At 42.5% G+C, this 26684-nt stretch overlaps 1 protein-coding gene across 5 annotated transcripts in view; it reads left to right on the top strand.

Annotated features, from left to right (window-relative positions):
- The window catches only part of fcho2 (FCH and mu domain containing endocytic adaptor 2), a 98383-nt gene extending 75619 nt beyond the window's left edge, over positions 1-22764 (top strand). For 2 of the 5 annotated variants that reach the window (XM_065004746.1, XM_065004747.1), the window contains 10 exons: positions 4548-4660; positions 4878-5010; positions 5234-5320; positions 5544-5603; positions 6457-6568; positions 11689-11844; positions 12727-12859; positions 13199-13398; positions 19335-19564; positions 19819-22764. In XM_065004746.1, coding sequence (XP_064860818.1) covers positions 4548-4660; positions 4878-5010; positions 5234-5320; positions 5544-5603; positions 6457-6568; positions 11689-11844; positions 12727-12859; positions 13199-13398; positions 19335-19564; positions 19819-19841 — 1247 coding nt within the window. In that variant the 3' untranslated portion in view covers positions 19842-22764. Of the gene's footprint in view, positions 1-3389; positions 3796-3827; positions 4044-4547; positions 4661-4877; positions 5011-5233; positions 5321-5543; positions 5604-6456; positions 6569-11688; positions 11845-12726; positions 12860-13198; positions 13399-19334; positions 19565-19818 lie in introns of all 5 variants that reach the window. The other 3 variants (XM_065004750.1, XM_065004748.1, XM_065004749.1) reach the window with 3 other exon arrangements.
- Positions 22765-26684: the final 3920 nt, after the last annotated feature.

Below are 26684 nucleotides of genomic sequence, written 5' to 3'. Positions count from 1 at the left end.
ATATTGACTCTTTGCATCGACTTCATATAATTGTCAATAAAAGCCTTTGACGCCTATGAAATGCTTGTAATTATACTTCAGTATACCATAGTAACAACACAAAGCAGCAAACTTTGTGGAAATTAATATTTGTGTCATTCTCAAAACTTTTTGCCACGACTGTACACTACGGTACAAAAGTTTCAGGTCACTTAGAAATGTCCTTGTTTTTTAAAGAAAATCACATTTTATTTGTCCAGATCTTCAGTTTCTTTGCAGTTTCTCACATGGAATTAGCCTTCATTTCTCAGAAAAATAATAGACTGATGAGTTTCAGAAGAAAGTTATTTGTTTCTGGCCAATTTGAGCCTGTAATCGAACCCACAAATGCTGATGCTCCAGATACTCAACCAGTCTAAAGAAGGCCAGTTTTATTGCTTCTTTAATCAGAACTACAGTTTTCAGCTGTGCTAATATAATTGCAAAAGGGTTTTCTAATGATCACTTAGCCTTTTAAAATTATACACTTGGATTAGCTAACACAGTGTGCCATTGGAACACAGGAGTGATGGTTGCTGATAATGGGCCTCTGTACGCCTATGTAGATATTCATTTACATTTAAGTCATTTAGCAGACGCTCTTATCCAGAGCGACTTACAAATTGGTGCGTTCACCTTAAGACATCCAGTGGAACAGCCACTTTACAATAGTGCATCTAAATCTTTTAAGGGGGGTGAGAAGGATTACTTTATCCTATCCTAGGTATTCCTGAAAGAGGTGGGGTTTCAGGTGTCTCCGGAAGGTGGTGATTGACTCCGCTGTCCTGGCGTCGTGAGGGAGTTTGTTCCACCATTGGGGGGCCAGAGCAGCGAACAGTTTTGACTGGGCTGCGCGGGAACTGTACTTCCTCAGTGGTAGGGAGGTGAGCAGGCCAGAGGTGGATGAACGCAGTGCCCTTGTTTGGGTGTAGGGCCTGATCAGAGCCTGGAGGTACTGAGGTGCCGTTCCCCTCACAGCTCCGTAGGCAAGCACCATGGTCTTGTAGCGGATGCGAGCTTCAACTGGAAGCCAGTGGAGAGAGCGGAGGAGCGGGGTGACGTGAGAGAACTTGGGAAGGTTGAACACCAGACGGGCTGCGGCGTTCTGGATGAGTTGTAGGGTTTAATGACACAGGCAGGGAGCCCAGCCAACAGCGAGTTGCAGTAATCCAGACGGGAGATGACAAGTGCCTGGATTAGGACCTGCGCTGCTTCCTGTGTGAGGCAGGGTCGTACTCTGCGGATGTTGTAGAGCATGAACCTACAAGAACGGGCCACCGCCTTGATGTTAGTTGAGAACGACAGGGTGTTGTCCAGGATCACGCCAAGGTTCTTAGCGCTCTGGGAGGAGGACACAATGGAGTTGTCAACCGTGATGGCGAGATCATGGAACGGGCAGTCCTTCCCGGGAGGAAGAGCAGCTCCGTCTTGCCGAGGTTCAGCTTGAGGTGGTGATCCGTCATCCACACTGATATGTCTACCAGACATGCAGAGATGCGATTCGCCACCTGGTCATCAGAAGGGGGAAAGGAGAAGATTAATTGTGTGTCGTCTGCATAGCAATGATAGGAGAGACCATGTGAGGTTATGACAGAGCCAAGTGACTTGGTGTATAGCGAGAATAGGAGAGGGCCTAGAACAGAGCCCTGGGGGACGCCAGTGGTGAGAGCGCGTGGTGAGGAGACAGATTCTCACCACGCCACCTGGTAGGAGCGACCTGTCAGGTAGGACGCAATCCAAGCGTGGGCCGCGCCGGAGATGCCCAACTCGGAGAGGGTGGAGAGGAGGATCTGATGGTTCACAGATCGAAGGCAGCCGATAGGTCTAGAAGGATGAGAGCAGAGGAGAGAGAGTTAGCTTTAGCAGTGCGGAGGGCCTCCGTGATACAGAGAAGAGCAGTCTCAGTTGAATGACTAGTCTTGAAATTTGGATCAAGAAGGTCATTCTGAGAGAGATAGCGGGAGAGCTGGCCAAGGACGGCACGTTCAAGAGTTTTGGAGAGAAAAGAAAGAAGGGATACTGGTCTGTAGTTGTTGACATCGGAGGGATCGAGTGTAGGTTTTTTCAGAAGGGGTGCAACTCTCGCTCTCTTGAAGACAGAAGGGATGTAGCCAGCGGTCAGGGATGAGTTGATGAGCGAGGTGAGGTAAGGGAGAAGGTCTCCGGAAATGGTCTGGAGAAGAGAGGAGGGAATAGGGTCAAGCGGGCAGGTTGTTGGGCGGCCGGCCGTCACAAGACGCGAGATTTCATCTGGAGAGAGAGGGGAGAAAGAGGTCAGAGCACAGGGTAGGGCAGTGTGAGCAGAACCAGCGGTGTCGTTTGACTTAGCAAACGAGGATCGGATGTCGTCGACCTTCTTTTCAAAATGGTTGACGAAGTCATCTGCAGAGAGGGAGGGGGGGGGGAGGAGGATTCAGGAGGGAGGAGAAGGTGGCAAAGAGCTTCCTAGGGTTAGAGGCAGATGCTTGGACTTTAGAGTGGTAGAAAGTGGCTTTAGCAGCAGAGACAGAAGAGGAAAATGTAGAGAGGAGGGAGTGAAAGGATGCCAGGTCCGCAGGGAGGCGAGTTTTCCTCCATTTCCGCTCGGCTGCCCGGAGCCCTGTTCTGTGAGCTCGCAATGAGTCGTCGAGCCACGGAGCAGGAGGGGAGGACCGAGCCGGCCTGGAGGATAGGGGACATAGAGAATCAAGGGATGCAGAAAGGGAGGAGAGGAGGGTTGAGGAGGCAGAATCAGGAGATAGGTTGGAGAAGGTTTGAGCAGAGGGAAGAGATGATAGAATGGAAGATAGATATTCCATAAAAAATCGTCCGTTTCCAGCTACAATAGTCATTTACAACATTAACAATGTCTATACTGTATCAATTTGATGTTATTTTAATGGACAAAAAATATAGTGTGTGTGTGTGTATGTTTCTCAACTCACATTTACATTTACATTTAAGTCATTTAGCAGACGCTCTTATCCAGAGCGACTTACAACTCCTAATATTGAGCAAATTACACTCACTGGAGTATCCGACATAGGCTTTGATAAAGCACCATTGCGACAAGTGTTGCTGGCTGCTGGTAAGCTCTCTTGACACATTTTTGCCAACACATGGCTAACCTTTGTTTTAACCAGTTAAACAGCTGCTCTTAGTGAACATGTTTGGAGTCACCTTTCTAGCTAATAGGCTATGTTAGAGTTTACACTTCCTCTTTCAATTATAATGTGGGGAGGTCAAAATAATGAAAAACTATATCAAATCTATTCATTTTAAAATGTTGATTACTTCTCCTTGTCATTATCATTCACCTGATTAGGTAGGAATGTAAAGATGTTTGCATGAATATCTTTGGTTCCTTCTCCTTAATCTGTGGCATGTGTCTATCATTCTGCCCCACCCTGGACTCTCCGGCGCCCCTCACAGCTGAAGTGATGTTACAACGGGAGCTCTCCTCTCCCCCACTGGCAGACAGCCTGCAGACCAAAGGAGAGGTCACCCCTCTCCCTCCCCTCGCCTCCACCACCACTAATACCTTCTCTCCATGGGAGGCCTCACCGGACGACCCCTTCCTGGCTCTGAAGCCCATCCCAGCCCGGGCCCAGAGTGCCCCCATCACCCGGCAGGCTGAGCCCCTAGACCCCCAGGATCCAACCCCAACCCCTGCAGCCCCAGCCAGGCTCCCTCAGGGAGAGGACCAGTCAGCATTCTCCTGGTCCCAGAGCCAGTGGATAGCCTTCAACGATGACTTTGTGCCATTCCGACGCCAACAGAGTTGCGGTCCTGGTACGAGTACAGGCCCGGTCAGCCATGACCGGACCCAGTCAAACCCTCTACCAGCAGGACCCAGTCTAACCCTCCTATTGGCAGGGTCCAGTCTGGCCGGTCCATCCGTTTCTTCTCTGAGGACCCCACTGACCCCTATAACAAGATGCCGCTGAGCAGTGGGGTTGTGGAGGACAGCGCCTCCTGTGTCTCGGAGGTGTTATCAGCACTGACAGAGGGGATGGTAGCCTCAGCAGCTAGCCAAACAAACAACGGTAACCTCTAGCATGCCATAAACAAATGTTTTTTTTGTCTGAGTGAAGTTTTGACTTTATTTTATTTTTATTTATTTTTATTGTCTTTTCAGTTTGAAATGTCCACCTTTTCATAACAATGTTGTTCTTTTGATCTTATTTACAATATTTTTTGGTTGAATAATACATTTGTATTTGTGTGTTTTTGTTTTGCGGGGCATATGCTTGTTTGCCTTTAGAGAATTGTTAACCCAAAGTTTTGTGAGCTATGTTCATTTTTTTCTGTTTGTATTCTATGATTTGGAATTTGCATGTCGTGACTTCTGCATTTGATGCCTGATTTTGCATTACTTTGAGAGATTCTGTTGTCTAAGAAGTTTAAATTCATTGAACCTGTTTTTTCGAATTCCATCACAAGTACATCACAAGTATTGCAGCATGGCGTTACCTTATCATACCGTAGCTCACTTCTGCTTTTAGTCTATGATTGACCCTCTCTACCCCCTCCTCCCCGTCCCTCTGCAGTGCCTGCCCTGGCCAGACCCAATACTCCTCTAGCTGGAGCCCTGGTTCCTCCTCCACGACCCTCCTCCAGACCCAAACTACCCACAGGAAAACTCACAGGAATCACTGAAATTGTGAGTATCTCCAGCAGAGTATCTGCCCAGTATCTAACATATCTCTTTGTGCATTAGAGCATTGATCGATGAAACCATTTTCTATTAATTAATGATAGTGGACTACATTTATTTAGAGTTTTTCACTCTTGCTATATACAGTACCATGTATGGGGTTAACGTGCCATATCCGTTACTATTGGTTAAATTTCCGGGTTTGTGTGGTCTATCCAACCAGGTGCGGCCGTTCAGCCCGCCAAAGACGTTGTCCAACGCCAGTCTTCCTCTGGCTGCTCCCCTCGCCCGGGCAGAGAGCTCCTCCTCCCTGTCCTCCACCGCCTCCCTCAGTGCCTCCAACACACCCACCGTGGGTAAGAACATGACCAAGCTCCATCACCTTCCCTTCTCTGTACCTCCTCTTTACAATCTTCTCCTTTCACCTCCTCTACTGCGATTCACATTTCTTAACAACGTCCTTTCCTCTCAAACAATTCTCAGCTTGTTTCCTCTCCACTCTCACCTGACCTAACCCCACTTCTTGTCTTTAAATCTTATTGGGCTTCTCTCCTTCCCTCACACCTCTCCTCCTCACAGGGTCTGAGCATACCTTTCGTCTCTCCCGCTCCTCTCCGGAACCAGAGTTCCTCCTTTCTCCCTCTCCTCTGTTTCTCCTCAGCCAAAGTGAGTCTCCTTTCTCCCACCTCCACCCTCACTGTCACTCCGTAAAGCACCTAATGCACACAGTGTGTCTTTAGGGTTTGTCACCCATCCTGATTTCGTACAGATGCTCACATTCACACCCAGGTGGGTTGGTTTGGAGCCCATTGCCCTGTGTCATCATCTCACCACGTTCTTGGGGGTTTTGGTTTCTTTCCTCTCTTTTCTTTTGTTGGGCCCTTTAAAGAGGATGATGGTTTCATTGGGAAGCTGCCCACCTTTGAGAAGCGCTGTGAAACGCCTGCAGGTAGGGGGTGTGGTCAAATATCCCGGACACGCCTCTCTGTGTGTGACACACTAACAACGGCCACTCGGATTGGCTGTCTAATCTCTGTCTGCCTGCTTATGAAATGTACCTCTCTTTTCAACACGTCTGTCAGCATACGCCCGTCTCTCACTGTGAACGTCCATGTAATCAACAAACCGTAAAGCATGGTTGTGTTCTGTTAAATAACAAATCATTTAAAGGCTGGAAGTTAATTGCAGTGTTTAACAGTTCTTACTCAAAGAATCCCAGACAGTGATTAATTCCAATGGTACATTTATAATAATTCTTAACATTACATAATATTTTACCCAAATCTAGAACATTTAATTCCTAGAGAGGTGTGATTTGTTTTGGCATGTAATGTCTTGGGAATTTTTAAATGTACTTTTCCTCTGAAATAATGGAATGATTATTAGCCTATTTTCCTTAATGATATAATGAATGAATGACCTTATTATGTAGTAAATTAACTGTGTTCTTCAGGTTGTGTTGTCTGTTGAATGAATGAGTGTGAGCCTTTCTCGTTTTGATTTCAATGTTCAATTGAACTGTACACTTCAGTCAACAGTACACTCATTTGATCTTTCTTTATCTCTCTCCCCACAACTCCCTCTTCCTCTTTCTTTCTTTCTTTCTTTCTTTCTTTCTTTCTTTCTTTCTTTCTTTCTCTTTATCTCTCTCCCTCTCTATCACCCACAACTCCCTCTCCCTCCTCTTTCTTTATTTCTTTCTCTTTATCTCTCTCCCTCTATCCCTCACAACTCCCTCCTCCTCTTTCTTTCTTTATTTCTTTCTCTTTATCTCTCTCCCTTTCTATCTCTCCCTCTGTCAGGGACATCTCGCGGTCCCAGCCCGGTGACCCTGGCATCCCAGGATGCCTTGCCCATCGCTGTGGCCTTCACAGAGTCTGTTAATGCCTACTTCAAAGGAGCTGATCCCACTAAGTGAGTCTCACATGACCACCTACAGCACAGAGAGCTAGCCTGGGCCTAACACACACAGCACCCAAGCACTAACACACAACCTGCACGCAAGTAAACACACACCTTGCACATAGACACACACACACACATATCACTGTACACACAAACGCGTACACACACTATGAACAACCATTGTTGCACTGCATTTACTGCTGCATATAGCTATTCAACTCGTCAATGCACATAATATGTTACACGAATATTCAAGTAAAAAATTTGCTCCATACTTCACACACACATGACGAGCCTGTCTGTCTGTCTGTCTGTGTGCGCGTCGTTGTGTGCGTCTGTCTGTCTGTCTGTCTGTCTGTGTGCGTCTGTCTGTCTGTATGTCTGTCTGTGCGCCTGTCTGGCTGTGTGTCTGTCTGTGTGTGCGCCTGTCTGTCTGTGTGTGCGCCTGTCTGTGTGCGCCTGTCTGTGTGCGCCTGTCTGTGTCTGTCTGTCTGTCTGTGCGCCTGTCTGTCTGTCTGTCTGTCTGTCTGTGCGCCTGTCTGTCTGTCTGTCTGTCTGTCTGTGCGTCTGTCTGTGCGCCTGTCTGTCTGTCTGTCTGTCTGTCTGTGTGCATCTGTGTGTGCGCCTGTCTGTCTGTGCGCCTGTCTGTCTGTCTGTGCGTCTGTCTGTGTGTGCGCCTGTCTGTTTGTGCGCCTGTCTGTGTGCGTGTCTGTGTGTGCGCCTGTCTGTTTTTGTGCGTCTGTGTGTGCGCCTGTCTGTCTGTGCGTCTGTCTGTCTGTGCGTCTGTCTGACTGTGCGTCTGTCTGACTGTGCGTTTGTTTTTCTGTCTGTCTGTGTGCGTCTGTTTGTGTGCATCTGTCTGTGTGCGTCTCTCTGTGCGTGCGATGATTTTGGTTTTACCGACATTACTCTTTCATAGTGGATAACCCACATGGGGCAGATTATAGTCTGGGACATAGAAAACATACACCCTTTTATTGGTTAACTGCTGTTAGATTGCTGCTGTGCAAAATGATTATTTTTGCAGGGATTAGCAAATGGAACATTTCATAAGCAGTGCAGTGGACACACAGGGCAGGGTTGGGGCTCGCACGTGGACCACACCACAGCAGACTGGGATGGGGCTAGACTACCAGGCCTTGTTTACATTTGGACTGAGGTAGCCTTGGCCTGAGTTGTACAGGGTCGAATTTAGACGTGGATGAGTTACATTTGGAGTTAAACGAGTGGACTAACTAAGACTGAGACTGTGCACTGCCTTGGACTACAATTCCATTAAAGGTACAGTACTGTGATAGACTGGACTAGTGGGCAGATGTTTAACCCTTTGTGTTAACACTCTGCTGTGCCGCTCAGGTGCATAGTGAAGAGCACAGGTTTAACAATAGAACCGCTGGGCTTTTCAGCCTATAAGTACCCGCTAGGCTAGATAGAGAACGTTTCCGGGCGTTCCCTTTAGCATACGCATCAGATGCATATTAACCCCAGGCCAAATGATTTGCAATAAACATAAGCACCAATGCTTATGATCACGATTAGGTTATTATTGGAGTAAGGTGTGTTGGCGGCGGCAAACTGTGACACCAATCAGGCCCTCGATGGCTGGAATTGCCCAAGACAAAGGAGATGATTGTGGACTACAGGAAAATGAGGACCGAGCACGCCCCCATTCTCATCGACGAGGCTGCAGTGGAGCAGGTTGAGAGCTTCGAGTTCCTTGGTGTCCACATCACCAACAAATTAACATGGTCCAAGCACACCAAGACAGTCGTGAAGAGGGCACGACAAAACCTAAAAGATTTGTCATGGGTCCTCAGATCCTCAAAAGGTTCTACAGCTGCACCATCGAGAGCATCCTGGTTGCATCACTGCCTGGTATGGCAACTGCTCGGCCTCCGACCACATGGCACTACAGAGGGTAGTGTGAACGGGGCCAAGCTTCCTGCCCTCCAGGACCTCTATACCAGGCGGTGTCAGAACAAGGCCTTAAAAATTGTCAAAGACTCCACAGCCACCCTATTCATAGACTGTTCTCTCTGCTACTGCACGGCAAGCGGTACCAGAGTGCCAAGTCTAGGTCCAAGAGGCTTCTAAACAGCTTCTACCCCCAAGCCATAAGACTCCTGAACACCTTTGCCCCCCCTCTTTTACACCGCTGCTACTCTTTGTTGTTATCATCTATGCATAGTCACTTTAATAACTCTACCTACATGTACAGTTTAAGTCAGAAGTTTACATACACTTAGGTTGGTTGAAGCCATTTGTTTAATGGTTTTTCAACCACTATAGTTTTGACAAGTCGTTTAGGACATCTACTTTGTGCATGGCACAAGTAATTTTTCCAACAATTGTTTACAGACAGATTATTTCACTTATAATTCACTGTATCACAATTCCAGTGGGTCAGAAGTTTACATACACTAAGTTGACTGTGCCTTTAAACAGCTTGGGAAATTCCAGAAAATTATGTCATGGCTTTAGAAGCTTCTGATAGGCTAATTGACATCATTTGAATCAATTGGTGGTGTACCTGTGGATGTATTTCAAGGCCTATCTTCAAACTCAGTGCCTCTTTGCTTTACATCATGGGAAAATCTAAAGAAATCAGCCCAGATCTCAGAAAAACAATTGTAGACCTCCACAAGTCTGGTTCATCCTTGGGACCAATATCCAAACGCCTGAAGGTACCACGTTCATCTGTACAAACAATAGTATGCAAGTATAAACAGGAGACCACGCTGCCGTCATACCGCTCAGGAAGGAGACGCGTTCTGTGAACGTACTTTGGTTCGAAAAGGTCAAATCAATCCCAGAACAACAGCAAAGGACCTTGTGAAGATGCTGGAGGAAACGGGTACAAAAGTATCTATATTCACAGTAAAACAAGTCCTATATCGACATAACCTGAAAGGCCACTCAGCAATGAAGAAGCTACTGCTCCAAAACCACCATTAAAAAGACAGAGTACAATTTGCAACTGCAAATGGGGACAAAGATTGCACTTTTTGGATAAATGTCCTCTGGTCTGATGAAACAAAAATAGAACTGTTTGGCCATAATGACCATCGTTATGTTTGGAGGACAAAGGGGGAGGCTTGCAAGCTGAAGAACACCATCCCAACCGTGAAGCACGGGGGTGGCAGCCTCATGTTGTGGGGGTGCTTTGCTGCAGGAGGGACTGGTGCACTTCACAAAATTGGGGGCATAATGAGGATGGAAAATTACATGGATATATTGAAGCAACATCTCAAGACAAGTTAAAGCTTGGGTCTAAATGGGTCTTCCATATGGACAATGGCCCCAAGCATACTTCCAGAGTTGTGGCAAAATGGCTTAAGGACAGCAAAGTCAAGGTATTGGAGTGGACATCACAAAGCCCTGACCTCAATCCTATAGAAAATTTGTGGGCAGAACTAAAAAGCGTGTGTGAGCAAGGAGGCCGACAAACCTGTCTCAGTTACGATAGCTCTGTCAGGAGTGGGCCAAAATTCACCCAACTAATTGTGGGAAGCTTGTGGAAGGCTACCGAAACTTTTGACTGAATTGAAACAATTTAAAGGCAATGCTACCAAATACTAATTGAGTGTATGTAAACTTCTGACCCACTGGGAATGTGATGAAAGAAATAAAAGTTGAAATAAATAATACTCTACTATTTTTCTAAAATGTCACATTCTTAAAATAAAGTGGCGATCCTAACTGACCTAAGACAGGGAATTTTTACTTGGATTAAATGTCAGGAATTATTTGACTAATGTATTTGGCTAAGGTTTATGTAAACTTCTGACTTCAACTGTATGTACATATTACCTGAACTTAACCGGTGCTGGTAGTCTCGCTATTGTTATTTTACTGCTGCTCTTTGTTACTTTTATTTCTTATTCTTATCCGTATTTCTTTAAACTGCGTTGTTGGTTAGGGATTTGTAAGTAAGCATTTTATTGTACAACACCTGTTGTGTTCGGTGCATGTGAGTAATAAAATTTGATTTGCTAAATAGTGCATAAACAATTATAAAGGATGTGGAAATATATCCATGACAAGATATACAACAATCATTATTGTTTGGATAGAGTCAAGGATAAGTTTTGTAACGTTCTACAAAGTCATCGTGAAAAACGTATAGCTTATTTTCGTACCCTACAATAAAACATTAGTGTAATACATTTGATACATTTGATTTGTAGATTTGATTGGCAATATAGTTATAGTAAGTAATACAGTTAATTTTCAGCTTCTTTTGACAATGTAGAAAGTAAAAGATAATATAACCAGGTGGTTGTCTCTCTCCGTCACCGATATGGAGTACAGCTCCGCTGGTATGTTTTGCGCAGAGGGCGGCAGCTCCCTAGTCTGTTTGTTCAAGGTTCCGAGCAGGCTAGTCTTCTTTGCAATCAACTTGTCTGCCAGGGAAATTGATGTGAAGAAGTTGTCCGTTGTCACTGCCTTTGCCCATGTAACGCTCTGAGTCTCAAAACCACAGGCTCAAACAGTCGATCACCCGCTTGGCCTGGATTAATCTTTCCCCAGATATGGAAAGCTATTGAGCAAGTACTTGGATTCGACATCGGCGGCCTACCAAAACTTGGGTCCAGTTTGTTGGCCATGTATTGGGTGAAATGGCACCTAGAATTGGTTTTGGAATAGTTGCTCATCAACAGTTATATTCTCTCCTGGCAATGCAGTTCTTCACACAACATTTCCAGGTGTCTGAGACGGCAGTGATCTTGGTCCGCCTGCACGCGTGTTTGGTATCCTCGCCATCAAAATGCAGGTGTCTCTCAATCTCTCTGAAGCAGTTGCGTGGCATGGACTCTTGGGGGAAAAAAAGTTAACCTCAAACCTATCAGATCAAATTGATATGAGTGCAATAAATGCTTTGAGTTCATGCATAGACATGTCCCACGTACTGTTTCCTTTTCTGTGCGCATCCGCGGCAGTACAATCTCTGATGTGCTGTAACATCCGCATGTCACTTGAACAAAACTATCCAGAGTGGTGGCAATTTGTCTCTTTGCGTGAGCTGTAGGGCCTGCTCTCTTTCTTTGCTGATTTTCTCGTCTCCTCGGGTGTGGTGAAGATCACAGGTTTAACCCTTTACGTGCTGCTCTCCTTCACTCTCTATCTAGGTGCATAGTAAAGATCACTGGTGACATGACCCTGTCCTTCCCCATGGGTATCATCAAGGTGTTCACCAGTAACCCCTCCCCTGCCGTGCTCACCTTCAAACTGAAGAGCACGTCCAAACTGGAGCAGATCCTCCCCAACCAGACACTACTGTTCAGGTGAGTGGAGAAATTCCAACATTCTGATAATGTTTTATTCACAGTTGATATGGTTAACATAAACATTCATACAATGTTTTAATGAACCTGATTGATGTGTGGTTACCATACAGGCATACAGGACCATAGAGAATCATTCAGCTATATCAGTAATGACCAGATTCCAATACAGGTGTGTGCACGTTTGGACCCAAAGAAAGGCTATAACACTGGTTGAACACCAGTGGACAAGAGTGGAGCATATCAGGGTGGCAGCCCATAGAGAGAGAGAGGTGTTGAGGGGATAGTGGTGGTGGTGGGGTAATGAGGGGAAACCTATCTTGCGTCATTGAGGGGAAATTCTATTAGCATCGGTCATAAACCTATCATTATCCTGACAGCGAACTATTTTCCACCATTCCTCTTCAGACATCAGGTTCTCAACAGGCCTGGTGTTACGTCAACTCTCAACAAGCGATAATATCACCTCTAAATTGAAGCTTCGTGTTGTGTTTTCTCCAGCATAGCCACCATGTGTTTAGCCCTAGCCAACTTATTAGCAGTGAATCATCAGTGGAAAACAGACAGCCACATGAGAGTCTCTTTGAAGAGTGGATTCCTTTCTTCCCCCAAAGGAAAAGAAGATATTTTCTACCCCGTTTTCTTTCTGTCCTTCTCGGTCTTCTTCATCTGGGTCATTCTGAGTCCACATGGCTGGACTAATTGAATCAAACGGAATTCATTTTTTAATAGCTGGGGGGCAATTAAAGGGTTTCCAAGCTATTGGAGCTCGGTGCAAGTGCGCATGCACACACAGAGCAATGAATACTTGAGTCTCTGATCATTTCCTGTGTGTGTGTGTGTGTGTGTGTGTGTGTGTGTGTGTGTGTGTGTGTTATCCAGTGATCCCTCGCAAAGTGACACTAATACCAAGGACTTTTGGTTCAACATGCAAGCTCTCACATCCTACCTCAGGAAAGCATCAGAGCAGAACCCTGCTGCATCCTACTACAATGTGGACATCCTCAAATACCAGGTTAGTCCCAGACTAAATTAAATACTCACTTTAGTATATTGATAACCCCTACAGTATATACTCCAGAAGTAAAATAAGTTGTACTCAAAATGAAATGTTTATTACCATCAAATTTGTGTTTGTAAATGTATTTATTTCACATAATGTTAGTGTATTAATTGTTTTGGCATCTCTTCAATAATATGATATTTGCTGTTTTCCTTCTGACCTTATGCTGTGTCACTAGGTGTGCAGGTGTCCTCTAATGGGATCCAGTCAACCTCCCTCTGAACCTGGCAGTGTACTGGAAGTGCACCCTCGCTACCACTGACTTGATCTCTGACCTGTCCCTCTGTCTAGGTGTCCTCTAATGGGATCCAGTCCACCCCTCTGAACCTGGCAGTGTACTGGAAGTGTACCCCTACCACCACTGACCTGAGGCTGGACTACCGTTACAATCCAGAGTCCATGCTCTGCCCCGGCCCTCTTTCCAACGTACAGGTCCTAGTGCCTGTAGACGGAGAGGTCATCAACATGCAGTCCCTGCCCAATGCTGTCTGGTGAGAGAAATGACCAGAGAACATGTGGACAGCAGTACTATTTTGTTTATATATATTTAATTTTATTAACCCCTCCACCCCTCTTCGGAGGACAAATATATTTTAGTTTTTTTTACAGCTTTTTTTGCTACATATACATACATTTTACATAAAAATGTAGCATATACATTTTACATATAAATTTGACAGAAATGGTACTTTTATATTTAAAGCAGTCACATAACAATAATACAATACCAAACATAAACTCTTTCATCTCAACCCTCAGCCATTCTCAGACCATCCCACCTAATCACCATAGACCACCCCCGTTTGGTTTCCATGTGCCGTATATTTTTAATTGTGCTGTGATGTTTTACATCATTTTTTTAACCTTTATAATCATGTAGTATCCACATATTGTGAGCTAAAGTTGAAAACCTTTCCTACGAGTATTATTATATTATTTATTGACTGACGATGGCTTTCCAAATCGCCCAACAATGGTATTTGTAAAGTTAATTTTAAGTGCATGTTGTGATTATTTATTTTTTTACAATTCCTGAACCTGTGACCAGAAACAAGCTACATCGGGGCAATACCAGAATAAATTATCTATTGATTTTGTCTCTTCGCAGCAAAGTCTACAGAGCTGAGATAGTTGTATGCCCCAAATACAGTGAGAGCGAATAAGTATTTGATCCCCTGCTGATTTTGTACGTTTGCCCACTGACAGAGAAATGATCCGTCTCTAATTTTAATGGTAGGTTTATTTGAACAGTGAGAGACAGAATAACAACAAAAAAATCCAGAAAAACGCATGTCAAAAATGTTATAAATTGATTTTCATTTTAATGAAGGAAATAACTATTTGACCCCCTCTCAATCAGAAAGATTGCTGGCTCCCAGGTGTCTTTTATACAGGTAACGAGCTGAGATTAGGAGCACGCTCTAAAGGGAGTGCTCCTAATCAGTTTGTTACCTGTATAAAAGACACCTGTCCACAGAAGCAATCAGATTCCAAACTCTCCACCAAGACCAAAGAGCTCTCCAAGGATGTCAGGGACAAGATTGTAGACCTACACAAGGCTGGAATGAGCTACAAGACCATCGCCCATCAGCTTGGTGAGTAGGTGACAACAGTTGGTGCGATTATTCGCAAATGGAAGAAACACAAAAGAACTGTCAATCTCCCTCGGCCTGGGGCTCCATGCAAGATCTCACCTCGTGGAGTTGCAATGATCATGAGAACGGTGAGGAATCAGCCCAGAACTACACGGGAGGATCTTGTCAATGATCTCAAGGCAGCTGGGACCATAGTCACCAAGAAAACAATTGGTAACACACTACGCCGTGAAGGACTGAAATCCTGCAGCGCCCGCAAGGTCCCCCTGCTCAAGAAAGCACATATACATGCCCGTCTGAAGTTTGCCAATGAACATCTGAATGATTCAGAGGACAACTGGGTGAAAGTGTTGTGGTCAGATGAGACCAAAATGGAGCTCTTTGGGATCAACTCAACTCGCCGTGTTTGAAGGAGAAGGAATGCTGCCTATGACCCCAAGAACACCATCCCCACTGCCAAACATGGAGGTGGAAACATTATGCTTTGGGGGTGTTTTTCTGCTAAGGGGACAGGACAACTTCACCGCATCAAAGGGACGATGGACGGGACCATGTACCGTCAAATCTTGGGTGAGAACCTCCTTCCCTCAGCCAGGACATTGAAAATGGGTCGTGGATGGGTATTCCAGCATGACAATGACCCAAAATACATGGCCAAGGCAACAAAGGAGTGGCTCAAGAAGAAGCACATTAAGGTCCTGGAGTGGCCTAGCCAGTCTCCAGACCTTAATCCCATAGAAAATCTGTGGAGGGAGCTGAAGGTTCGAGTTGCCAAACGTCAGCCTCGAAACCTTAATGACTTGGAGAAGATCTGCAAAGTAGCTTAGTGGTTAGAGTGTTGGACTAGTAACCGGAAGGTTGCAAGTTCAAACCCCCCAGCTGACAAGGTACAAATCTGTTGTTCTGCCACTGAACAGGCAGTTAACCCACTGTTCCTAGGCCGAATCCTAGAATTTGTTCTTAACTGACTTGCCTAGGTTAAATAAAAAAAATAATAAAAAAAGTAGTGGGACAAAATCCCTCCTGAGATGTGTGCAAACCTGGTGGCCAACTACAAGAAATGTCTGACCTCTGTGATTGCCAACAAGGGTTTTGCCACCAAGTACTAAGTCATGTTTTGTAGAGAAAAGGAAAAAGGAACATAGATTCTAACGGCCGCTAATGACTGCAAGTAAAAATGTGTCTTAGGCATCACACTGCCCATAAAGGAATTACCCAAGTTTAACTTACAATCGACTCTGACACAGCCATGGCACGATAGTCAAGAATACATGCATATAATACAGAGCGAGTAAACCTGTAAAACCAACCCTCTCTCCACCGATACACATTTTGTTTTTATTCCAGGGTCGTTGCGCTATCACCTCAGCTGTTTTACACATAGGCCTATATCATTAGACTCAATAATATAAAAGGTAGCATAAATAGCTTATATAGAAATATAATATACCTCTCTCTCCCTTAGGGAAGTGCTTCCATAAGCCAGTGATTGTGTTAGTTCTACCTTTGACTTCAATCAGTTTATCTGTCTTAACCAGCCCGCCACACACTAATAGAAACAACAACCCTGTAGACAATACCTACTCCATTTGCCGGTGTGTATCGGAACAATAATCATCCTTTACATTTTTTATATTGAGATTTAATATTTTAAATGTAAAAGGGTAATAACACCAATTATTTTAGGATCGTATAGGACTATTCCAATAGAGAACCTAGGCAGGTCTTTAGTTATATAATAATTTAGCCTTATAATAAATCTATTCATATTTATTACGTTTTATCTTAAAACGCTAATCATTCCGATTCACATCGGCGAACAAGGGCCGCACTATATAACAGCTTTTAAGTCATAATATACCCGACCTCTACAATTAGGCCATATCATATCAAACTGAAAAACACAACCTTGGTATTTATAATGTTCAATCTTCGAATTAAATAAATAAATAATCAACTTCGCCTTCCCCTGAATCAAAACCTGATACTACGTCCAAAGTTCCATATTGCCTAAATAGAAAAAGGTTAAGTTCATCATTCCCATTCTGCATTACCACAAGTCCAACCTTATTTTAAGTCCACATAGTCCACGGTTCCATACTGTATGAAAAAGACAAATAAAAGTCCTTCATGTAAAAAACAAATCAATCAAATCAAATGTTATTAGTCACAGGCGCCGAATACAACAGGTGTAGAACTTAGTGACATGCTTACTTACCAGCCCCTTAACCGACAGTGCAGTTTAAAAAAATACGGATAAGAGATAAAAGTAACAAGTAATTAAAGAGGAGCAGTAAAAAATAACAATATATACAGGGCTATATAGCCGGTACAGAGTCAATGTGTGGGGGCACCGGTTAGTTGAATCCATATGTTTACTGTGTAATGCGGTGCAAATATGTATCTGGAAACTTATTCAACAGGAGGTAGCTATCACTCACAGCCACGTTGTAATCTTTGAGTCCTTGAACATTTGGTTGTTGACGTATAATTTATCGACCACTAGACGAACATTCTGCTTCTCTGCTCGGAGCCTTTTGAAAGTGGGGTACAGGGCACGTCGTGTCGCCACTATTTCATGAGGAAATTGTTCATTAATAGAGAATGGGGTGTTCTTCCCTACCCTGTAAACTAGACAATTTTCATGTTGTAGTCGGTTAGCATAGCTACGATCGGACGGGGCTTCCCTCTGCTCTTCCACCGAAACGGTGAGCCCGTTTGAAAATCAATTGTTTCCACCTGTTCGTCCGTCATCTTGAGATTATGTTTCATGAACACCTTGACTTTTTCCTTTATGCCCATTATAACAATTATAACAATATTATTTTTCATACTTCTGCACTTTAGATCAAGTAATTCGGCTTTCATTGTTTTATCATACCAGAGCCTCTCTGTAGTGTCTTTTAGGGAGTCCACGGTAGTTTTCAATATCTTATTATCCGCTCGTATTTCTTCCAGCATTTTATTACTGTAATCCATTCCTGTTTTTAAGGTCTCAACCTCCCGCAGTAGCCCATGCAATAGATCCAGTTTTTTTTAACTGCTTGCTCATACTTGTGAGCAATGCTCTATCTTCTGGAGACATAGTTATAAAAACGTCACCCCTCCAATGTTACATTTGGAATTTTAGACGGCTTCTCTTCAGTTTCGCTCGCAGAACTCGATTAAAGGTCTTCTCTTGTTCGCTTCTTTTTCGAGCATATCAAAATTCTGATCAATAAGTAGCTCCAGATTCTCTATATTATCCAGAATGTTTGTTTCATAGTTATCAGCTAATCCTCAATTTTTGTGATGAATTCATGGGACAAGCTGTTCCTACCACGCTGCCACCTGCCAGTCACTGATGCTTTGATATATTGCTTGCTTGATTGATTCGGATTGACTGACTCTTTTTGGTAAATTTGATTTTCCATTACAAAAACAGACCACAACAGTCAAGACAGCACAGCACTGGCATCAGCTGTGAGCATGGTTAATGTTGTACTGTACTTATCGCTAGCATTACATGTGTTTTTTGTTGTTGTATATCTGTAGTAATAGCAGTGTTTCCTCTAGGATTTTTTTCTGGAGTGGGGGTAGAGGTAGTGGCGAGGGTGGGGTCTTCCTGAATGACTGTGAGGTCATTTTTTTAACACATTTTTTAAAAGGACATTCCTACTCCAAAATGCATGAACATTTAATTATGTTCTCTTTGAAATTCATTTCTTTTTTACCACATTTGAAATTCGAGGACTGTTTTAATTGTATTTCTTGAACTCAATGACATCACCAGCCAATTCTATATTAACCCCCAAAGAATTTAGCTAGCTTAACATTACTGCATCTTAGCTAACAATTATTACCTGTGTCTATTGACTACACATCCAGGATTACACGCTAGCTAGCTAGTTACCTTGGAGGTTTCTCGGACGATCTGATGAGAATCTGAAGATATGTAACTTTGCAACTTGTCACTCTGATTTTAAAAGCCCATCTGTGCAGAAAAACATTTGAATTCTATATATACTTTATATATACATTGCATTCTGAAAGTATTCAGACCCCTTGACTTCTTCCACATTTTGTTACATTACCGCCTTATTCTGAAATGTATAAAATATTTTTTTCCCTCATCATTCTCAGACCCTTTCCCCATAATGACAAAGCAAAAACAGCTTTCTATAATTCTTTGCATAATTCTTGAAAATAATAAACAGAAATACTTTATTTACATAAGTATTCTCAGACCCTTTGCTATGAGACTCACAATTTACCTTTTTTGTCAGTGGTGGCAACGATTTAAAATGAATGAATTTAGGGGAAACACTGAATAGTGTATTTCTGTTTGTCATATCTCTATGGTGGAGTGGAAGTGCAACTGCTTGTGTAAGATACTATCCGAGCAGCTAACCGATCGCTGCAGCTGTACATAGTCTATTGGTAAATAGCCCACCCATTTTCACCTACCTCATCCCCATACTGTTTTTATACTGTTTTTTTATTTTTTTTTTATTTACTTTTCTGCTCTTTTGCACACCAATATCTCTACCTGTACATGACCATCTGATCATTTATCACCCCAGTGTTAATCTGCAAAATTGTATTATTCGCCTACCTCCTCATGCCTTTTGCACACATTGTATATAGACTGCCCATTTTTTTTCTACTGTGTTATTGACTTGTTAATTGCTTACTCCATGTGTAACTCTGTGTTGTCTGTTCACACTGCTATGCTTTATCTTGGCCAGGTCGCAGTTGCAAATGAGAACTTGTTCTCAACTAGCCTACCTGGTTAAATAAAGGTGAAATAAATAAAATAAAAAATAAATACTTATTTCATCTCTTTCCACCAGGAACTCAGAGCTGAATAAGTCTCTATGGAAGCTGAGTGATATCTCAGAGAAGTCTGATAATGAAGGCTCGGGGTCTCTGAGGGCTAAGTTTGAGCTGTCGGACGGCCCTTCCACCCCAACCACCCTGGCTGTGCAGTTTATGAGCGAGGGGAGCACGCTGTCAGGGGTGGACATGGAGCTGTTGGGAGCCGGGTACAGACTGTCCCTCAACAAGAAGAGGTTTGCCACAGGTATGTATAGGACCAAGATCTAGACACAGAATCTGACACCTGATAAAGGCTTCTGCAGCCAAAACAGTAAAGCAAAGGAGCATATAACATGTATGGTAGATTTTCTTTCCTACTCGCCACATAATCTATTCTTAGATCTATTCTTCTTTGTATCTGTTGTGACTTGAGGTGAAGACACTCCCTTTGGGTAGTCAAATGTGAATGATGTGGTCTATACTGGGGTCTAATGTCTGTGTTGTTCCTTATTCTCCTAGGTCGTTACATGGCAGACTGTTGAGTAGGCACACCGGCCTGGACCCCCAAGCACAACGGCTCTATTGAAAGTTTTTATTTTCAATAGTTTAGTCTTTTTTGTCATATTTATGTAAAGGGAGGGTTAGAGGGGGGAGGTGCAAGCGAATACAACAGGTTTTTGTGACACATCCAGACATTTTGTAAACCGTCTTAATATTATGTCCCAATGGACCAGTCTGTCCCCAGGAAGAGAGAAGAGAGCTTCTTACTGCAGTAAAGCAGCACTGAGTATTGAACACTGTTTTTTTTAAATAATACAATTAAAATAAACATTGGGCTGTCAGGAAATGTAAAGGTATAGATATTGAGAAGTGTAATGCTTTCTGATTTAATTCAGACTTTTATAAAGTCAGAATCGTAGTGTTTTGTTATGTATAGGTGACAATGTATGGCTTATATATAAATATATATATATTATATCAACAACAACAAAAAAATGGGGAAAAATTCTGCACTAACAATCTTTCCGGACATTTTATTTTCTCCTTTGTAAATGTTCTGTTTATTCCACTGAAGCTCTTGAGTAACAAAGATTTTGTGTAAAACAGTGAGAAGAGAAGATGTGAGAAGAGGAGTGGAAAGGCCAAACTATCTTCCCTCACCCCCCTCTCCTTCTCTTCTCCAGTCGAAATACGGTCGCTGAGTATTGTACTTTGCAAGACTTAACTCGAGATCTCTTTTTACAGATTTTTTTTTTTCTGGGCTGTTTCTATTCTGATTGTGTGCAATGAAGAAATTTAAGTAGAAGCTGTCTTAAACTAAACACCTTCTCTAAAACTGTCATAGCACAAGCTTAATTGGTTGTATGTTGCTTCAGACAACCATACAAAGTACATTTTAAGTTTTCTCGTTCAAAGGCAAAAAACAATTTGTGTGCTGCACGTTTCGTCACAATATTGTTTTGAACATTGGTTTTAGGACTGATGCCCGACTGATCATTCCACTCAATGCATTGTCAATTGGTGCTGATGAATATTTAATCAAAAGTGCATTACAGTGGCTTGGAAATATAATTACATTACTAAAGAAGGAAAATAATTAGTAGGAAAACCTTTTGTCAACATTTTGATCTTGCTATATTGACTTGCCATATTGACTAGGTGCAGTGTAATGTTTGCTGGCTAGCTAAGATTGAGGAACTGTGCTAAGTAATAACAACATTTCCATCTGCATAAAGTACATTTGACAACATCATAATGATGGCAAAGTTGTTTCTTACTAAATATTTGCCTACTTTAGAAATGTCATCGTATTTCCATGCCACTATAGTGTAATTTAGACAAAACAGTCATTAGCCTACATTCTACTTTTGGATATCAATATGGCTGTGACGTCTAGAACATTGATAACAATGGCAATGACACGGCCAAGTGACAGGCGCAACCCATACTGAACTGACCTCAGTGCCTCTTCTTACTGTGGATAAATTCATTGAGAAACGTGCCTATCTTTTCTTTCTGCCCTTTTGTATGTTAAAAAACACAGCTAACAAAAAAGAAAGCACTAATCTTGTGCCAGTTGTTGTTTTATAATAGTACTGTTTTTGGACATTGAAAGGAAAATGCCTCCAGTTTCTACACCAGTCAAACCCAAAGGCATCTGTCTTCCAGAAACCACTGATCCAGTGGACTCACTGTCTCAGTTCACTCTTTGCTACGATGTCATCTTTGAAAGTCTTTTCTATCTGGGGTATTTTTCTTCTCTTTGATCAGAGAGAGATCTTTGTTCCCAAAAAGCCTTCTGTCCATTTAAGAGCACTGGACAGCCTACTGACCTAGCTTCATAATCAAAATCAGGCCAAATCAATTCTAGAAATGCCTTAAGAAAATATACCTTGACGTCTGTTGATGACGGTAATAAAATGCTACCCAGTTGGGATAGGTTACATACTGTAACTGCCATATTTGCCTGTGAGGAGAGAGACAGACAAAGGTTCTTGGTGCTGACTCGATGTCATACTGAGTGATTCATTCTTGCCTTATATACCAAGGGAGGACCAGTATCTAGATGGGCTACATCTCCTAGATGGAGGGATATGCATGCACGTTATGTAGCAGTTAGTTCTATCAATATCACAAACATGTTTTTGTATGCCTTTTTCATCCAATGCCTCCTCCCCAAAACCATTGTTTTGACATAGGTAAATGATCAGTACTGTAATGTCATTACAAACATTGATAATGGGCACATCAGCAACACTGTGATAGTGGACTATTTTCTAAAGGCCCCTCTAGGCATTGTAGGTTACTTCAATACTAGATTTGTACTGTTACTGTCCATCCTGTATGTGGCCATCTGACCACTGTATCCTTGTAGACACCTGGTCTTTGGAACAGTTAGGCTTTGATACTGTTAGCGTTCTTGCTGCTTCTGAAATGACAGCCTATCCCCCACAGTATATAGTTCAATTATTTTGTTTAATAGTAGTGCACTATGGAATAGTGTACCATTTCAGAGGCACTATGAGTAGATCTGGTTAATCCAAGCCTTTCGCTTACTTGTATAAAAAGATGCCTTTCGTCACATCGCATCGCTTACTAGTTAATATGTGATCCGCCTATAGAGATAGATAGGACTCATCTCCATATATCCATCTAGACTCCTCTCTATCTATCTCTATGTATCTCTGTATCCAACCTATCCTCAAAATGAAACTGTTCAGTACAACAACAAAATAGTTAGTCCATGTGGCCACAGAATTGAATAACTATGAGAAAGAAGTAATTATTGTTTAACAATGTTGATGTTTAAAATATTATTTGTTTTGTACCACAGTACGATTCGGTCAAGATTTCGTTTTGTAAGGGCATGGATTCATCTGAATCACCACTGTTTTATTGGAAATTTTAAAATTGTATGTAAAAAAAAAAAAAAATTAAGATTAGATTTGCAACCTTCAGTAGCATTGTAGAGGCAGATACTTACTTTAGTTGTATGATGGGTAAAATAATACACAAAAAAACTCAACATTTATTTAAATCTCTTCAAGAACACTATATGACACCATACTGTCCCAACCAAATGATGTGAGGTTATCTGAATGGAGTTTACTCAACTAAAGCATTATCATGCAAAACAAATGTAGTAGGTGAGGAAAGTTTAGAGAGGAACAACGTATTTTTGTGGCGTTCTCCTTTAAACAGCACAGGCTACTCTCGATTCACCCCTTTGATCAGAGAAATCCCACACAGAAACGGGAATATATATGCAACGTATATTTAGCAAGCTGGTTCTTGCTGTCTCTACATAACACCCTGTGTTCTTTTTTTGGGGGGGGGGGAGCTTGTCATTATGGTAATTCTTTGTATGTATGTCTGTCAAAAGGATAGTAGAAAAAGCAAAATTGTGTGTATATGATTTCTCATGAAATGTACATTTTTACAAATATCTCAGCCACTTTTTTCTGTTCTTCTCTTTATGATCGATCTTATTATGCCTGTATTAAATGTGTAATATATGAATATATACATGTGTATATAAAAATGACTACTTAAAATGGTGTCTTTTGTATGTTTTTTTTTCTTGTGCACCTGTGTGAATCATCTAGATTCTAAATGTAGATCCTAAATTTATGATGATGCCTTATAAGGCTATTGTCAAAGGGAGATCATTCAGAGATCGCTATCATGTCAAAAAGAAAATCAGACATGAACCCTTTGTCAACTAAAGGTAAATTCAAAACTAGGTCACTATGTGCAAGAACAATCTAAGGGACACACTTGCATAATTTTGCTTTTTAAGAGATGACGGTTGATTTCTAGGTTGAGATAGAGCCTCGATTTAGGTCTGATTTGAGTTTGGGGATCTCAACAAGCCCAGGCTCTGAATGAAAAACAGAGGGTGATGAGACCTTGTTAGTATGAACCCTATTACAGCAGTGCATTCGGAGCAATTTTCTCACTGACCTTCCAGAGACCTTATTATGTCCAACTGACTGGCCTTTGCCTCTCTTCTCCTGTCCTGGCTTCATACAGCCCCACAATGACTTTAGAGTATTTAAGTCAACAAATGACCGGTTACTGTTAGGATGACCATATTTTCTGATTTTAGTATAGGGAAAAGGACTTGAAGTGGAATAAATATAACCTGATAGCCTTACTATACCCACTGCTCATATGAACGGTCCTGGCTGTGTTTCTTTTTCTTCAAGCAGGCTGAGTTGGCCTTCAGAGACTAGCAACACATCCAATGAATTCACTGGTACACCTTTTAGCCTAATTTATTCAGCTAATTAGCTGACACTCACAATCTGTGAGACGTAACTGTGTGTACATATCCACCCACCTATGTGTGGACAGTGTGTGTGAGTATGTGTGCGTGCGTTGCTTAATTTTGCTCTTGTCTGACCATTTTCTTTCATAAAGTTCCATACAGCCACTGTCTGTACAGCATACTCTATTCAAGATGTATCATTCTGAACATTTCATAATGAGGGCATTGAAGCTATTTCACATGTGATGTATAAGCAGTGGCCTACAGTAGACCGACCATCAGAGAGAGGGAGTGTGTCACGGGAGACGAGATGAGAGCATCAGGCTCTGAGGCTGAGGTAATGGCGTGTGCGTACGGGCACTACATCCGCCTCCTTGTGCATATTTACACAGCCAGTCATGCCTTATGTCACAGCTGCTTCACTTCCAGACCTCCTTGCTAATTGAAATAAAGCTTCTCTGAGCCGCCTGGTCGGTTGGCCTGCCGGTCGTCAGGCACTCTCTCTCTCTCTGACCTCTCTCTCAGACCCCTCTCTCTCTCAGACCTCTGACTGTGGTTTGTTCCTTTAATTCCGTCGATATATTTCCAAAATGTCCATTTATTTGGCGCGTTTGATCCAGAATAACACTGGTTCCAACTTGCGCAACGTGACTACAAAATATCTCAAAAGTTACCTGTAAACCTTGCCAAAACATTTCAAACTACTTTTGTAATACAACTCTAGGTATTTTTTTAAAGTAAATAATCGATACAATTGAAGACTGGATGATCTGTGTTCAATACAGGAAGAAAACAAACTGACGCTACCTTTCGGGTCACGCGCCTCTAACAAACAGTACACTTGAAGTAACCCTCGTTTTGAACAGGGCTACTTCTTCATTACACAAAGGAAAAATCTCAACCAATTTCTAAAGACTGGTGACATCCATTCGAAGTGGTAGGAACTGCAAGAATGTCCCTTAGAAATCTGGATTCCCAATTAAAACTTATTGAAAATAGTGACCTCAAAAAAAAAAAGGGTTTTCCTCTGGGTTTCACCTGCTACATAAGTTATGTTATACTCACGGACATGATTCAAACAGTTTTAGAAACTTCAGAGTGTTTTCTATCCAAATCTAATAATAATATGCATATCTTATCTTCTGGGGATGAGTAGCAGGCAGTTGAATTTGGGCATGCATTTCATCCGGATGTGAAAATTTTGCCCCATGTCACCAAGAAGTTTAAGACAACTTCTGAATAGTAAGACGTATAAAAGCAATAGATACCATTAATAAGAAGGGACTAGAAGCATCGTATATGGTGAGCTACCGAGTGGCTAGGACAGGCAATCCCCATGCTATTGTGGAGGATTTAATTATTCCTGCTGCCGCAGATATGGCTGGGACAATGCTGGAGGAAAAGGCCAAAAAACTATACAGACAATGTCTTCATCAAACAACACTGTTTCACAACGCATCAGTCATGGCTGGAGATGTTTTGAAACAATTACTGCTTCGCATCCAAGCCAGTGAATTCTATGCATTACAGCTGGATGAGTCAACAGACTTGGCAGGCCTGACACAGCTCCTGGTATATTCCCATTACGTTTATGGGGGGGGGGTCAATTAAGGAAGACATCCTCTTCTGCAAACTACTGGAAACCAGTACAACAGGAGAGGATATTTTTTAAATACTGGACAGCTTTGTGACATCAAATGGACTTGGGTACACTGCAGCATCCACCGAGAGGCTCTTGCTGCCTTGGGAATGCCTGACAGCTTGAAATACGTTTTGGACACTACAGTGAAAATGGTAACTTTGTTAAAGCAAGGCCCCTGAACTCTTGTATATTTTCTGCATTATGCAATGATATGGGCAGCGACCATGTAACACTTTTATAACATACAGAAGAAGTGTGCTGGTTATCAAGGGGAAAAGTACTTTGTTTTTATTGAGTGACAAACTTCAAGTTTTTTTTACTGACCATAATTTTCACTTGTCTGACCGCTTGCATGATGACGAGTTTCTCACACGACTGGCCTATCTGGGTGATGTTTTTTCACACCTGAATGATCTGAATCTAGGATTACAGGGACTCTCAGCAACTATATTCAATGTGCGGGACAGAATTGAGGCTATGATTAAGAAGTTGGAGCTCTTCTCTGTCTGCATTAAAACAAGGACAACACACAGGTCTTTCCATCATTGTATGATTTTTTTGTGTGCAAATGAACTCAAGCTTACGGACAATGTCAAATGTGATATAGCAAAGCACCTGAGTGAATTGGGAGCCCAATTACACAGGTACTTTAACAAAACAGATAACACAAACAACTGGACTTGTTATCCCTTTCATGTCCTGCCTCCAGTCCACTTACCGATATCTGAACAAGAGAGCCTCATTGAAATTGCAACAAGCTGTTCTGTGAAAATTTGATCAGAAGCCACTGCCAGATTTCTGGATTGGGCTGCGCTCCTGCCATGGCAAATTGTGCTGTTAAGACACAAATGCCCCACTCACCTATGTGAGAGTGGATTCTCGGCCCTCACTAGCATGAAAAATAAATACAGGCACAGACTGTGTGTGGAAAATGATTGAGACACTCTCCAATACAACATTGCAGAGTTATGT

This window comes from Oncorhynchus nerka, linkage group LG19 (genome assembly GCF_034236695.1).
Source record: "Oncorhynchus nerka isolate Pitt River linkage group LG19, Oner_Uvic_2.0, whole genome shotgun sequence".
Classification (NCBI taxonomy): Eukaryota; Metazoa; Chordata; class Actinopteri; order Salmoniformes; family Salmonidae; genus Oncorhynchus; species Oncorhynchus nerka.
Note: the sequence above shows the minus strand (reverse complement) of the source record. Positions and strands in the feature narration are given on the sequence as shown.